This window comes from Salvelinus alpinus, chromosome 2, assembly GCF_045679555.1.
Source record: "Salvelinus alpinus chromosome 2, SLU_Salpinus.1, whole genome shotgun sequence".
Classification (NCBI taxonomy): domain Eukaryota; kingdom Metazoa; phylum Chordata; class Actinopteri; order Salmoniformes; family Salmonidae; genus Salvelinus; species Salvelinus alpinus.
In genome coordinates, this window is record NC_092087.1 from 111,343,285 (window position 1) to 111,360,448 (window position 17,164).

Sequence of the window (17,164 nt, forward strand, 5' to 3'; positions counted from 1 at the left end):
ACCACTAGTTATGGATGTAGTATATCTGGTAATGAGGAAACTACTAGTTATGGATGTAGTATATCTGCTAATGAGGAAACCGCTAGTTATGGATGTAGTATATCTGGTAATGAGGAAACCACTAGTTATGGATGTAGTATATCTGTTAATGAGGAAACCACTAGTTATGGATGTAGTATATCTGCTAATGAGGAAACCACTAGTTATGAATGTAGTATATCTGCTAATGAGGAAACCACTAGTTATGGATGTAGTATATCTGGTAATGAGGAAACCACTAGTTATGGATGTAGTATATCTGGTAATGAGGAAACCACTAGTTATGGATGTAGTATATCTGGTAATGAGGAAACCACTAGTTATGGATGTAGTATATCTGGTAATGAGGAAACCACTAGTTATGGATGCAGTATATCTGCTAATGAGGAAACCACTAGTTATGGATGTAGTATATCTGCCTGGAGCAAAAATGGTGAGCAAAGATTTTAGTTTTCACAATGTATTCTGAATGTGAATAGGGGAAAACTCATGGGAGTAGCCTCCATTTCCAGGTTGCTTATGAGTGCATTTCACACTACTTTGGATTATAATTATACAATATAAAATGATCAAATTATAAAATGACGCAGAAAAATGTATCCATGCATTTGTTACTTCTAGGTTAGACTACTGCAATGCTCTATTTTCCGGCTACCCGGATAAAGCACTAAATAAACTTCAGTTAGTGCTAAATACGGCTGCTAGAATCCTGACTAGAACCAAGAAATTTGATCATATTACTCCAGTGCTAGCTTCCCTACACTGGCTTCCTGTTAAGGCAAGGGCTGATTTCAAGGTTTTACTGTTAACCTACAAAGCATTACAAAGGCCTACAAAGGCTTGCTCCTACCTATCTTTCTGAGTTGGTCCTGCCGTACATACCTATACGTACGCTACGGTCACAAGACGCAGGCCTCCTAATTGTCCCTAGAATTTCTAAGCAAACAGCGGGAGGCAAGGCTTTCTCCTATAGATCTCCATTTTTATGGAACGGTCTGCCTACCCATGTGAGAGACGCAGACTCGGTCTCAACCTTTAAGTCTTTACTGAAGACTTATCTCTTCAGTAGGTCATATGATTGAGTGTAGTCTAGCCCAGGAGTGTGAAGGTGAACGGAAAGGCTCTGGAGCAACGAACCGCCCTTGCTGTCTCTGCCTGGCCGGTTCCCCTCTCTCCACTGGGATTCTCTGCCTCTAACCCTATTACAGGGGCTGAGTCACTGGCTTACTGGTGCTCTTTCATGCCGTCCCTAGGAGGGGTGCGTCACTTGAGTGGGTTGAGTTACTGACGTGATCTTCCTGTCTGGGTTGGCGCCCCCCCTTGGTTTGTGCTGTGGTGGAGATCTTTGTGGGCTATACTCGGCCTTGTCTCAGGATTGTAAGTTGGTGGTTGAAGATATCCCTCTAGTTGTGCGGGGGCTGTGCTTTGGCAAAGTGGGTGGGGTTATATCCTTCCTGTTTGGCCCTGTCCGGGGGTATCATCGGATGGGGCCACAGTGTCTCCTGACCCCTCCTGTCTCAGCCTCCAGTATTTATGCTGCAGTAGTTTGTGTCGGGGGGCTAGGGTCAGTTGGTTATACCCGGAGTACTTCTCCTGTCTTATCCAGTGTCCTGTGTGAATTTAAGTATGCTCTCTCTAATTCTCTCCTTCTCTCTTTCTTTCTCTGTCTCTCTCTGAGAACCTGAGCCCAAGGACCATACGTCAGGACTACCGGGCATGATGACTCCTTGCTGTCCCCAGTCCGCCTGGCCTTGCTGCTATTCCAGTTTCAACTGTTCTGCCTGCGGTTATGGAACCCCTACCTGTCCCAGACCTGCTGTTTTCAACTCTTAATGATCGGCTATGAAAAGCCAACTGACATTTATTCCTGATTATTATTTGACCATGCTTGTCACTTATGAACATTTTGAACATCTTGGCCATGTTTCTGTTATAATCTCCACCCGGCACAGCCAGAAGAGGACTGGCCACCCCTCATAGCCTGGTTCCTCTCTCGGTTTCTTCCTAGGTTTTGGCCTTTCTAGGGAGTTTTTCCTAGCCACCGTGCTTCTACACCTGCATTGCTTGCTGTTTGGGGTTTTAGGCTGGGTTTCTGTACAGCACTTCGAGATATTAGCTGATGTACGAAGGGCTATATAAAATAAACTTGATTTGATTTGATTTAATTGTAAGGCTCGTTTGAATGTCCTGCTTAATATAATGTTTGTGTCATCATCGCAAATCAACCGCTTTGTATTTAAAAAACACTTCAACCAGTAAAATGCTCTTTGTCTAGCTTTTCCATCAACCTGACAATGAGGGTTTGTACACTGTTTGCCAAATTGGCCCATAACTTCACCTAACAACAAATATAGATACCTGAGATACCTGTAATGAACGAAGAAGCACTTTGGTTGTTATTGCATGACACACACAGTGTACTCTAGGACCCATAACAACATAGACCTACTCTAGGACCCATTACTTCACCTAACAATAACATATACCTAACAATACCATAGACCTACTGTAGGACCCATAACTTCACCTAACAACAGCATAGACCTACTGTAGGACCCATAACAATAACATAGACCTACTGTAGGACCCATAACTTCCCCTAACAACAACATACACCTACTGTAGGACCCATAACTTCACCAAACAACAACATAGACCTACTGTAGTACCCATAACTTCACCTAACAATAACATAGACCTACTGTAGGACCCATAACTTCACCTAACAACAACATAGACCTACTGTAGGACCCATAACTTCACCTAACAATAACATAGACCTACTGTAGGACCCATAACTTCACCTAACAATAACATAGACCTACTGTAGGACCCATAACTTCACCTAACAATAACATAGACCTACTGTAGGACCCATAACTTCACCTAACAATAACATAGACCTACTGTAGGACCCATAACTTCACCTAACAATACCATAGACCTACTGTAGGACCCATAACTTCACCTAACAACAGCATAGACCTACTGTAGGACCCATAACAATAACATAGACCTACTGTAGGACCCATAACTTCCCCTAACAACAACATACACCTACTGTAGGACCCATAACTTCACCTAACAACAGCATAGACCTACTGTAGGACCCATAACAATAACATAGACCTACTGTAGGACCCATAACTTCCCCTAACAACAACATAGACCTACTGTAGGACCCATAACTTCCCCTAACAACAACATACACCTACTGTAGGACCCATAACTTCACCTAACAACAGCATAGACCTACTGTAGGACCCATAACAATAACATAGACCTACTGTAGGACCCATAACTTCACCTAACAACAGCATAGACCTACTGTAGGACCCATAACAATAACATAGACCTACTGTAGGACCCATAACAATAACAGACCTACTGTAGGACCCATAACTTCACCAAACAACAAATAAAGGAAAATAGCTCTGTGTGTTGTACAACAGCCGATCCATCAAGGAACAGTTCTCTACACATTATGAGCAAAGTATCTCTGTGTCCAAACAGACTAACGAGACCCTACTGTAAATCAAGCAGACAATAACATTATAAACACCAATTTGTTAGGGATGTTGGATCCAACGTGGAGCACGGTATAACTGTCTTTACCAGAGTAATGAATGAAGAAGCACTTTGGTTGTTGTTGCATGTCGTGATGTTTGTCATGTGACTGTCATTCAGAAAATTATTTCCTGGATTAGCTGATGATAGTTGAACATGTGACTGTAACTAAACAGCTACAGTATTAAGAATGATGTGTAATTATGGAAGAACTGCGTTAATGACAGTATCCATTTGGGTGTTGTCAATAAAGTTAAGGTGACTCTCGGTTAGAACCATTGAATTTAGCAAACTCAAATGATTTGGAATTTCTGTGCCTATGAAAACTGTTTTCCCAGCGTAATATAAGGAAACTAAATGTTACTAAAACTGTAAACTAAAACTGTCCTAACAGGACAATAACCTAAACCACAAGGCCAAATCTACACTGGAGGAGCTAACCAAGATGACATTGAATGTTCCTGAGTGGCCTAGTTACAGTTTGGACTTAAATCATCTTTAAAATCTATGTTAAGACTTAAATGGCTTTGTAGCAATGATTAACAACCAACTTGACAGAACAGGAAGGATTTAAAGTTGTCTAGTTCTAGTTTGCAAAAAAAGACTATTTTCCTCAAAACATTTATTTGTTTCCCTTTAGTGTGTTTATACTTTAATGTATTTATATATCACTTTTCAACAGGAAAAGTTAAAATCACTGGAGGACGTCATGAACAATTCCTACATTATATATTTAACCAGGTAGGCCAGTTGAGAACAAGTTCTCATTTACAACTGTGACCTGGCCAAGATAAAGCAAAGCAGTTCGACACATACAACACACAGAGTTACACATGGGATAAACAAACGTACAGTCAATAAGACAATAGAAAAATCTATATACAGTGTGATGGAGTAAGGAGGTAAGGCAATAAATAGGCCATAGTAGCGAAGTAATTACAATTTAGCATATTAACACTGGAGTGAAAGATGTGCAGATGATGATGTGCAAGTAGAAATACTGGTGTGAGCAAAAAAAGCAAATAAAACATGGGGATGAGGTCAGCATTGGATGGGCTATTTACAGATGGGCTGTGTACAGCTGCAGCAATCGGTAAGCTGCTCAGATAGCTGATGCTTAAAGTTAGTGAGGGAGATATAAGTCTCCAACTTCAGCGATTTTTGCGATTCGTTCCAGTCATTGGCAGCAGAGAACTGGAAGGAAAGGCGGCCAAGTAAGTGTTGGCTTTGTGGATGACCAGTGAGATATACTTCCTAGAGCGCGTGCTATGGGTGTGTGTTGCTATGGTGACCAGTGAGCTTAGTTAAGGCGGCCTAGCAAAGACTTATAGATGACCTGGAGCCAGTGGTTTGGCAACGAATATGTAGCGAGGGCCAGCCGACGAGAGCAGTGGTATATGGGGCTTTGGTGACAAAACGGATGGCACTGTGATAGACTGCATCTAGTTTACTGAGTAGAGTGTTGGAGGCTATTTTATAGATGACATCACCGAAGTCGAGGATCGGTAGGATGGTCAGTTTTACGAGGGTATGTTTGGCAGCAAAAGTGAAGGATGCTTTGTTGCGAAATAGGAAGCCGATTCTAGATTTTATTTTGGATGCTTAATGATGCTTTTGTGAGTCTGGAAGGAGAATTTACAGTCTAACCAGACACCTAGGTATTTGTAGTTGTCCACGTATTCTAAGTCAGAGCCGTCCAGAGTAGTGATGCTGGACGGGCGAGCAGGTGCAGGCAGTGATCGGTTGAATAGCATGCATTTAGTTTTACTTGTGTTTAAGAGCAGTTGGAGGCCATGGAAGGAGAGTTGTGTGTCATTGAAGCTCGTCTGGAGGTTAATTAACAGTGTCCAAAGAGGGGCCAGAAGTATACAGAATGGTGTCGTCTGCGTTGAGGTGTATCAGAGAATCACCAGCAGCAAGAGCAACATCATTGATGTATACAGAGAAGAGAGTCGGCCCGAGGATTGAACCCTATGGCACCCCCATAGAGACTGCCGGAGGTCCGGACAACAGGCCCTCTGATTTGACACACCCACCTGTAGCATGCGCTCCAGCAGGTATATCTCTCTGGTCACCCCCCAAAACCAATTCCTCCTTTGGCCGCCTCTCCTTCCAGTTCTCTGCTGCCAATGACTGGAACGAACTACAAAAACACTTATCTCCCTTACTAGCTTTAAGCACCAGCTGTCAGAGCAGCTCACAGATTACTGCACCTGTACATAGCCCATCTATAATTTAGCCCAAACCTGGTTAAATAAAGGTGAAATAAATAAATAAAATAGATCAGCAACGGTGGCTTGCAAACAGTGGATAGTAAGTAGCCCACCTTTGGAATAACTATGTATAGTTATAACTGTAGTATCCTGTATAACTGTAGTATCCTGTATAACTATGTATAGTTATAACTGTAGCATCCTGTATAACTATGTATAGTTATAACTGTAGTATCCTGTATAACTATGTATAGTTATAACTGTAGTATCCTGTATAACTGTAGTATCCTGTATAACTATGTATAGTTATAACTGTAGTATCATGTATAACTGTAGTATCCTCTATAACTGTGTATAGTTATAACTGTAGTATCCTGTATAACTGTGTATAGTTATAACTGTAGTATCCTGTATAACTGTAGTATCCTGTATAACTGTAGTATCCTGTATAACTGTAGTATCCTGTATAACTGTAGTATCCTGTATAACTATGTATAGTTATAACTGTAGTATCCTGTATAGTCTGGGAGGAGGTGAAACCACTCAGGCTTATTTGATGTGATCTAATGTTTTGATCATCTAGTTTTCCTTACAAGCATTCAGTCACCAAAGGGGGTTCGGTCATTCCTTTGTTTATATACTGTCTCATTGACAAAAATATTTTGGATTATTTGTTTACATCATTCCTTTGTCTCGACAAATATACAGTAAACATACCGAGGTTCTAATGTTGCCAAGGAGACACATTTTATTATTTATTTACAGTTTGGAGGGATGGGGGTCTGACATCCAGGCGACACATTGTATTATTTATTTACAGTTTGGAGGGTTGGGGGTCTGACATCCAGGGACACATTTTAGTTCTAATGGTGCCGTTCTGTTATTCTTTTCAGCTTCTTTTTCCAAGCATCTTACATTACTCTGAGACTAGTTATCCTGGGATCTTACATTACTCAGAGACTAGTTATCCTGGGATCGTACATTACTCTGAGACTAGTTATCCTGAGATCTTACATTACTCTGAGACTAGTTATCCTGGGATCGTACATTACTCTGAGACTAGTTATCCTGGGATCTTACATTACTCTGAGACTAGTTATCCTGGGGAATAGTTTCAATACATTTGCAAAAAACCTAAACCTGTTTTTGCTTTGGCATTATGGGGTATTGTGATGTCATTATGGGGTATTGTGATGTCATTATGGGGTATTGTGAAACATTTTAGAATAAAGGGATGCACCGATATGACATTTTTGGCCAATACCGATATCCAATATTTTCCTTACCCCAAAAAACGATACCGATAACCGATATTAAATTTTTTAGAGGCCTTTTAAGCATTCTAGTACAGCATTCTAATAGTTAACACACACACGGACGCAGCGGATCCCACAGTAGTTGTCTATTATTGGTGTAGAGAGGAAGACAAAAGAGAGGGAACCCACAGATGGATAGAAAGATACAAATTATCATTATTACTAGAAAATATTCATTTAAAATCCAGGAATTTTACAACTTTAGCTCTCTAGGTCAAGCCAGTAGGATACAGTAGGTTGTATCTCTCTAGGTCATGCCAGTAGGTTACAGTAGGTTGTATCTCTCTAGGTCATGCCAGTAGGCTACAGTAGGTTGTATCTCTCCAGGTCATGCCAGTAGGCTACAGTAGGTTGTATCCAAGTGGTTGTATCTCTCTAGGTCATGCCAGTAGGCTACAGTAGGTTGTAACTCTCTAGGTCATGCCAGGAGGTTACAGTAGGTTGTAACTCTCTAGGTCATGCCAGAAGGTTACAGTAGGTTGTATCTCTCTAGGTCATGCCAGTAGGCTACAGTAGGTTGTATCTCTCTAGGTCATGCCAGTAGGCTACAGTAGATGTATCTCTCTAGGTCATGCCAGTAGGCTACAGTAGGTTGTATCTCTCTAGGTCATGCTAGTAGGTTACAGTAGGTTGTATCTCTCCAGGTCATGCCTGTAGGTTACAGTAGGTTGTATCTCTCTAGGTCATGCCAGTAGGTTACAGTAGGTTGTATCTCTCTAGGTCATGCCAGTAGGTTACAGTAGGTTGTAACTCTCTAGGTCATGCCAGTAGGTTACAGTAGGTTGTAACTCTCTAGGTCATGCCAGTAGGTTACAGTAGGTTGTATCTCTCTAGGTCATGCCAGTAGGCTACAGTAGGTTGTAACTCTCTAGGTCATGCCAGTAGGTTGTAACTCTCTAGGTCATGCCAGTAGGTTACAGTAGGTTGTATCTCTCTAGGTCATGCCAGTAGGCTTCAGTAGGTTGTAACTCTCTAGGTCATGCCAGTTGGTTACAGTAGGTTGTAACTCTCTAGGTCATGCCAGTAGGCTACAGTTGGTTGTATCCAAGTGGAAACAATTATCAACCCAATGTGGAAAGTGTCAAATTTGGTCAACAACAAAATGAATGGCTTATTTGCTACGTGAGGTTTACTTGATCTAACAGAAGTTTCGTAATGTTTAAGTTGTTATGTGGACACGTGACATACCGACAACTTTGATAAAAACACTATAGGAGTTGTCTCCAGATCGCTATGCATATTCATGCTAGTAGCTTAGCATCTCTCTCCATTGAATACAGGCGGTGCATATTCATGCTAATAGCTTAGCATCTCTCTCCATTGAATACAGGCGGTGCATATTCATGCTAGTAGCGTAGCATCTCTCTCCATTGAATACAGGCGGTGCATATTCATGCTAGTAGCTTAGTATCTCTCTCCATTGAATACAGGCGGTGCATATTCATGCTAGTAGCTTAGCATCTCTCTCCATTGAATACAGGCGGTTGACGTCAACAACCCTCATAGAATATAAACAATAGATTACAATAATAAGATGTATCCACCAATCCAATGAAAGGATAGTCGGGAGCTAGACAACCCGCAGTGAAGCTTTGTGGACAACAACTCCCCTTGTCAGGGCGGAGAGACATCTTGTCAGTATATCCATTATCTTTGGTGTAGCCAACCCAACTCTCACATGGCACTATTGGGGGGCACGGTGTGTAGTAAAACATCACTACATGAAAATCACAACATGCCGTGCCCCCCAGTCTGCGGTCAGCAGATAGACCCTTCTCAAATATATATGTTAAGTCACTTTTTGGAAACGGAACAGAGAAAACAAGGGGTAGCTTGTTCTCTACGTCGTCTGATTCTAGACATATCAGTCATCATCCTGGGCCCTCAGTTGAAGAGGTATTGACGAGCCAACTCCGAATATCGAAAGTAAAAAACGAATTTAAGGCTGTACTTACTGGTGTTAATCAGATCTCCTATCTCCTCTTCATCTTCCAATGTGACAGTAATCTCCCCTTCCTTCTTCACTCCATAAACTGCATCCTCTTCTTTTACTGTAACATCCTCTTCCTCTTTCACTCTGAACGAGTCTTCCTCTTCCTTCACTGAAACGTCTTTCTCTTCTTCTTTCACTGTAACAGCCTCACCCACTACTTCTTGTTTTACTGTGAAATCCTCCTCTTCCTTCTCCTCTTTCACGACAACGTTAAGCAACAGACCTCCTTTCTCCGTCCAGCAGACCTCCTCTTCTTTAACAAGAGGGGAGAGGTTTAGTGAGCTCATGTTCGGGGATGTTAGCTAGCTAGCTATCATTAGCGACTAGGCTAGTGCTAACTTAACCAGCCAGCTACTATAGCTGACTAATAACAAATAACGTAATATTAAATTAAATAGGTTAACAAGTTGATACGACAGAAGTGTGGCTAAAACACAGTAGTTAATATACACCGAAAGCGTATCAATAGCTTGAATCTTTCGGCTATGTTGGCTAGCAAGCTACCGAGGTGGTTGACGAGCTGTTTATGAAGAACCGTCCACTAGATTATACGTCACGCTGGCAGCGTCGCCTGAAAGACGCACATCGCCGTCTGCTGACTGGAGGGGAAACGCAGTTGAGGATCATATTTTATTTTCAGACAAAGATTATTGTAAATGGATTTAATTAAATAATACCATTATATTGAGACATACAAAGACAGGAATGTGTTGATTGATTAGTACGAATAAAAAATGTTTACCACAGCATATTTAAGGCAGTTTCATTAAGTTATACTACATCTAAATTAGCAGCTAGCTACTGTAGGTCTATACTGCTCCTACATGGTGTAGCAACACATCATATAGATGTATATAATGAACAGACTAGGTCTATACTGCTCCTACACGGTGTAACAATAAATCATATAGATGTATATAATGAACAGACTAGGTCTATACTGCTCCTACATGGTGTAACAATACATCATGTAGATGTATATAATGAACAGACTAGGTCTATACTGCTCCTACATGGTGTAACAATACATCATGTAGATGTATATAATGAACAGACTAGGTCTATACTGCTCCTACATGGTGTAACAATACATCATGTAGATGTATATAATGAACAGACTAGGTCTATACTGCTCCTACATGGTGTAACAATACATCATGTAGATGTATATAATGAACAGACTAGGTCTATACTGCTCCTACATGGTGTAACAATACATCATGTAGATGTATATAATGAACAGACTAGGTCCATACTGCTCCAACATGGCGTAACAATACATCATGTAGATGTATATAATGAACAGACTAGGTCTATACTGCTCCTACATGGTGTAACAATACATCATGTAGATGTATATAATGAACAGACTAGGTCTATACTGCTCCTACATGGTGTAACAATACATCATGTAGATGTATATAATGAACAGACTAGGTCTATACTGCTCCTACATGGTGTAACAATACATCATGTAGATGTATATAATGAACAGACTAGGTCCATACTGCTCCTACATGGTGTAACAATACATCATGTAGATGTATATAATGAACAGACTAGGTCCATACTGCTCCAACATGGCGTAACAATACATCATGTAGATGTATATAATGAACAGACTAGGTCTATACTGCTCCTACATGGTGTAACAATACATCATGTAGATGTATATAATGAACAGACTAGGTCTATACTGCTCCTACATGGTGTAACAATACATCATGTAGATGTATATAATGAACAGACTAGGTCTATACTGCTCCTACATGGTGTAACAATACATCATGTAGATGTATATAATGAACAGACTAGGTCTATACTGCTCCTACATGGTGTAACAATACATCATGTAGATGTATATAATGAACAGACTAGGTCTATACTGCTCCTACATGGTGTAACAATACATCATGTAGATGTATATAATGACCAGACTAGGTCTATACTGCTCCTACATGGTGTAACAATACATCATGTAGATGTATATAATGAACAGACTAGGTCTATACTGCTCCTATATGGTGTAACAATACATCATGTAGATGTATATAATGAACAGACTAGGTCTATACTGCTCCTACATGGTGTAACAATACATCATGTAGATGTATATAATGAACAGACTAGGTCTATACTGCTCCTACATGGTGTAACAATACATCATGTAGATGTATATAATGACCAGACTAGGTCTATACTGCTCCTACATGGTGTAACAATACATCATGTAGATGTATATAATGAACAGACTAGGTCTATACTGCTCCTATATGGTGTAACAATACATCATGTAGATGTATATAATTAACAGACTAGGTCTATACTGCTCCTACATGGTGTAACAATACATCATGTAGATGTATATAATGAACAGACTAGGTCTATAATGCTCCTACATGGTGTAACAATACATCATGTAGATGTATATAATTAACAGTCTAGGTCTATACTGCTCCTACATGGTGTAACAATACATCATGTAGATGTATATAATGAACAGACTAGGTCTATACTGCTCCTTCATGGTGTAACAATACATCATGTAGATGTATATAATGAACAGACTAGGTCTATACTGCTCCTACATGGTGTAACAATACATCATGTAGATGTATATAATGAACAGACTAGGTCTATACTGCTCCTACAGGGTGTAACAATACATCATGTAGATGTATATAATGAACAGACTAGGTCCATACTGCTCCAACATGGCGTAACAATACATCATGTAGATGTATATAATGAACAGACTAGGTCCATACTGCTCCAACACGGTGTAACAATACATCATGTAGATGTACACTACCATTCAAAAGTTTGAGGTCACTTGTTTTTGAAAGAAAATCAATTTTTTTCATTTATTTAACTGTTTTTGCTTTGTCATTATGGGGTATTGTGTGTAGATTGATGAAGGGAAAAAATGATTTAATCCATTTTAGGATAAGGCTGTAACGTAACAAAATGTGGAAAAGGTGAAGGGGTCTGAATAATATCCGACTGCACTGTATATATAGGGCCAGTAGTTAGTGACATCACTTCATGAAACAGGAGGTACAAATATATAACATAGGTTCACAATATCAACATTCACTGTATCAAAATATAGGACCAAGCTGGAAGTGTAAACGCCAGCCCAGCCACAATCCTAGAGGTTCACTGATGATCAACCTCCTCCTTCACATCTGACTCCTGATGATCAACCTCCTCCTTCACATCTGACTCCTGATGATCAACCTCCTCCTTCACATCTGACTCCTGATGATCAACCTCCTCCTTCACATCTGACTCCTGATGATCAACCTCCTCCTTCACATCTGACTCCTGATGATCAACCTCCTCCTTCACATCTCCTGATGCTCAACCTCCTCCTTCACATCTGACTCCTGATTATCAACCTCCTCCTTCACATCCGACTCCTGATGATCAACCTCTTTCTTCACATCTGATTCCTGATGATCAACCTCCTCCTTCACATCTGATTCCTGATGGTCAACCTCCTCCTTCACATCTGACTCATGATGATCCTGATGATCAACCTCCTCCTTCACATCTGACTCCTGATGATCAACCTCCTCCTTCACACCTGACTCCTGATGATCAACCTCCTCCTTCACATCTGACTCCTGATGATCAACAACCTCCTTCACATCTGACTCCTGATGATCAACCTCCTCCTTCACATCTGACTCCTGATGATCAACCTCCTCCTTCACATCTGACTCCTGATGATCAACCTCCTCCTTCACATCTGACTCCTGATGATCAACCTCCTCCTTCACATCTCACTCCTGATGATCAACCTCCTCCTTCACATCTGACTCCTGATGATCAACCTCCTCCTTCACATCTGACTCCTGATGATCAACCTCCTCCTTCACATCTGACTCCTGATGATCAACCTCCTTCTTCACATCTCCTGATGCTCAACCTCCTCCTTCACATCTGACTCCTGATTATCAACCTCCTCCTTCACATCCGACTCCTGATGATCAACCTCTTTCTTCACATCTGATTCCTGATGATCAACCTCCTCCTTCACATCTGATTCCTGATGGTCAACCTCCTCCTTCACATCTGACTCATGATGATCCTGATGATCAACCTCCTCCTTCACATCTGACTCCTGATGATCAACCTCCTCCTTCACACCTGACTCCTGATGATCAACCTCCTCCTTCACATCTGACTCCTGATGATCAACAACCTCCTTCACATCTGACTCCTGATGATCAACCTCCTCCTTCACATCTGACTCCTGATGATCAACCTCCTCCTTCACATCTGACTCCTGATGATCAACCTCCTCCTTCACATCTGACTCCAGTGATCAATCCAGAGCGTCTTCTTTTTTGAGGAATCCCGATGGACGACGTCATCGAATAGGACGTCATCACCACCACCGCCCACAAGTTAATTGTCATTCAGGTTTTTAATGGGAAGAACATTAGCAATATGTCCTGTCTGGTAACTTGTCTCGTTCAAAGGATTTACATTGGCAGGTGCACAGGGAGAAACACCATTAAAAAAACTCAGTTGATCTTAAACTGCGGAAACACTTTTGGAAGTCTTTAACTGCATCAAAGTCTGTGGCCTGTGATGTTGGGACAAAATTATAGTCCCTTATTATACAAGAGACAAAATTCACAAATTCTACAGCACAACGGCAGAGTCATGTCTTCAGTGTAAAACTAACAATGACTCAATAATCCTTCTGGGAATGTTATGATGTCATAAAGTTATGGGCGGAGTTAGAAAGTTGGCTGTCAGAAGTACAGTTATACAATGTAAAATTACTTTTAATCTGTCTGTCTGTATATTTCAAAACATGGCATTTGAGGGTGCAGTGAGATACCCCAGAGTTTGACGATACTTTTCTCATAAATCATCTTAAAAATTATACTTAATTAAAACCTGGAAATCAACCAATCCGCTGTTGTTTATTCAAAAGAAAGGTCAAATGCTTTATTATCTAAAAGTTGAAAGTGACGGAGAGAAATAAAATAGTGCTGATGAATGCGCTGGCTGTGTTCTAGTGGGTTTGGGCAGGTGTGATGTAGTTAATGGAGATGGAGGTGTGTTCTAGTGGGTCTGGGCAGGTGTGATGTAGTTAATGGAGATGGAGGTGTGTTCTAGTGGGTCTGGGCAGGTGTGATGTAGTTAATGGAGACGGAGGTGTGTTCTAGTGGGTCTGGGCAGGTGTGATGTAGTTAATGGAGACGGAGGTGTGTTCTAGTGGGTCTGGGCAGGTGTGATGTAGTTAATGGAGAATGAGGTGTGTTCTAGTGGGTCTGGGCAGGTGTGATGTAGTTAATGGAGAATGAGGTGTGTTCTAGTGGGTCTGGGCAGGTGTGATGAATGGAGATTGAAAGATTAGTGGAATCTATGTGGGTAGCTGGACAGGTAGGATGACTGACAGTGAAGGTGAACAGGTTGTCACGTGTCAGGTGACAGAAGAATGGATGAGACTGAGGCAGGAATTCCTTTAACCATAAAGTGGTATATTTACTGAGTAGTCTGTGCTGCATAACAAAGGAAACAAAATAACACGTATCCAATCAAATTCATAATCACAAATTTCAAATCATAACAATCATTCATTATTAACATAATTAGGGAATTCAACAATCCAGTTCATTAAGAAGTCAATTGTAATCACCTGTGAGTCATTTAGGCTCTTAACTATTTCTCATAAATCAGGTAATAAATACAAACAGTGAATGGTCATTCAATCTATAATCTCCTTTAGTTTGATATCAAAGTCGATCAGTTAGCAAACAATGACGTTCTCATTTCACCTTTTCAATCGGTCTTCATGGAATTAATTTAATTACATATTAACCATATCGATTGCATAATTGGCCTATGAGGATCCGTATGGCCGCGATCATTTACAATTCACATTACACAATATGTTTGAAGCGTGCGCTCCAAGACGCGCTCCGCGATAACAACTATAAACAATAACTGATAGCCCACTCTCCCGATCGCAACAGATAGTTCAGATGAAAGGTAACAGAGTCGGTGGACTTACGTGGATTCATGGACGCACAGAACTTCTGGAGCAGACGGAGTTAAGGAAGAGAAAGCAGCGAGATCAGGCGATGCCGTTTTCCTCCTTTTATGTGGATGAGATCTGTCGGTCATTGCCACCTGAACTAATTAAAGCGCTCTGGCCCAGCTGAGTAAGTGGCCATGAATTAAAGGATTATTCCACCAACTCCATGGGCCTTTTCTACAGAGATGGAGGTGTGTTCTAGTGGGTCTGGGCAGGTGTGAGGTAGTTAATGGAGATGGAGGTGTGTTCTAGTGGGTCTGGGCAGGTGTGATGTAGTTAATGGAGATGGGGGTGTGTTCTAGTGGGTCTGGGCAGGTGTGATGTAGTTAATGGAGATGGAGGTGTGTTCCAGTGGGTCTGGGCAGGTGTGATGTAGTTAATGGAGACGGAGGTGTGTTCTAGTGGGTCTGGGCAGGTGTGATGTAGTTAATGGAGATGGAGGTGTGCTCTAGTGGGTCTGGACAGGTGTGATGTAATTAATGGAGACGGAGGTGTGTTCTAGTGGGTCTGGGCAGGTGTGATGTAGTTAATGGAGATGGAGGTGTGCTCTAGTGGGTCTGGACAGGTGTGATGTAGTTAATGGAGATGGGGATGTGTTCTAGTGGGTCTGGGCAGGTGTGATGTAGTTAATGGAGATGTGTTCTAGTGGGCCTGGGCAGGTGTGATGTAGTTAATGTTTGTATGATGTTGTCGTTTGTATGTTTTGTATTGTTTATAAAAAGATAATATAAAATATTTTTCCCAATGCAAAGTTACACCTCACTGTTCTATTTTGGGAGTTATTACATGAAACCAATCAGAATTCAGAAGAATGATAAAGTTAGGTGTGAAGTAATATGGAGGACCAGCCTATTACCTATGATGTTAACTACAACAGAAATAACTTCAAATGTAGAACTTCAAATTAAACAATCGTTTGCTCTCATGACTTGAGTGATTAAAGTAAACCAACGTTTTGGAAATACATAACGCCATCTAACCAAATATCAAAGAATTTTAGCTATATTCAGTTATCTTAGCCAGCCAGCTAACATTAGCTATATACAGTTATCTTAGCCAGCCAGCTAACATTAGCTATATGCAGTTATCTTAGCCAGCCAGCTAACATTAGCTATATGCAGTTATCTTAGCCAGCCAGCTAACATTAGCTTATTGCAGTTATCTTAGCTAGCCAGCTAACATTAGCTATATGCAGTTATCTTAGCCAGCCAGCTAACATTAGTTATATGCAGTTATCTTAGCCAGCCAGCTAACATTAGCTATATGCAGTTATCTTAGCCAGCCAGCTAACATTAGCTATATGCAGTTATCTACGCCAGCCAGCTAACGTTAGCTATATGCAGTTATCTTAGCCGGCCAGCTAACGTTAGCTATATGCAGTTATCTTAGCCAGCCAGCAAACATTAGCTATATGCAGTTATCTTAGCCGGCCAGCTAACGTTAGCTATTTAGCAACTAGCTATTAGCCTAACCAGCGTAGCCAACCAGCTAACGTTAGCTATTTAGCCAACTAGCTATTAGCCTAACCAGCGTAGACGACCAGCTAACGTTAGCTATTTAGCCAACTAGCTATTAGCCTAACCAGAGTAGCCAACCAGCTAACGTTAGCTATTTAGCCAACTAGCTATTAGCCTAACCAGCGTAGCCAACCAGCGTAGCCAACCAGCTAACGTTAGCTATTTAGCCAACTAGCTATTAGCCTAACCAGCGTAGCCAACCAGCACCGAGACCATTTAGAACCAAACTAACAAAACCTAAACGTGTTTGCAGATCAAAAGATCAGAGACAAACAGAATGATGGGAGAAAATTAACCTTCAGAAGTCATTGATCAATGCTGATAAAGTGACACACTGCTTAAATAATAATGAGTAGTTATTTATGATGTAAGGTGATTTGTAGAGCAGTCAGTTGGCAGTCGCCTGCAGTGTTGAACCAAACCAAACCAATCAGGTGGTTGTTCGCTGAAGACGAATG

General features: G+C 41.0%; 3 protein-coding genes across 8 annotated transcripts in view; 2 read left to right on the forward strand and 1 right to left on the reverse strand.

The window, feature by feature from the left end:
* LOC139548391 (zinc finger protein ZFP2-like) overlaps positions 1-17,164 on the forward strand; it is a 315,038-nt gene that overhangs the window by 274,669 nt on the left and 23,205 nt on the right. The gene's annotated exons all lie outside the window — the stretch shown is intronic.
* LOC139548509 (zinc finger protein 180-like) overlaps positions 1-17,164 on the forward strand; it is a 284,664-nt gene that overhangs the window by 259,103 nt on the left and 8,397 nt on the right. The window lies entirely within an intron of this gene.
* LOC139548897 (zinc finger protein 180-like) overlaps positions 1-17,164 on the reverse strand; it is a 324,124-nt gene that overhangs the window by 235,932 nt on the left and 71,028 nt on the right. The window contains exon 1 of one of the 6 annotated variants that reach the window (XM_071358853.1): positions 9,091-9,786. The exons of 3 other annotated variants lie outside the window; for them this stretch is intronic. In XM_071358853.1, the coding sequence (XP_071214954.1) occupies positions 9,091-9,415 (325 nt within the window). In that variant the 5' untranslated portion in view covers positions 9,416-9,786. Of the gene's footprint in view, positions 1-9,090; positions 9,787-17,164 lie in introns of those variants that run through there. 2 more of the 6 variants (XM_071358836.1, XM_071358861.1) reach the window with 2 other exon arrangements.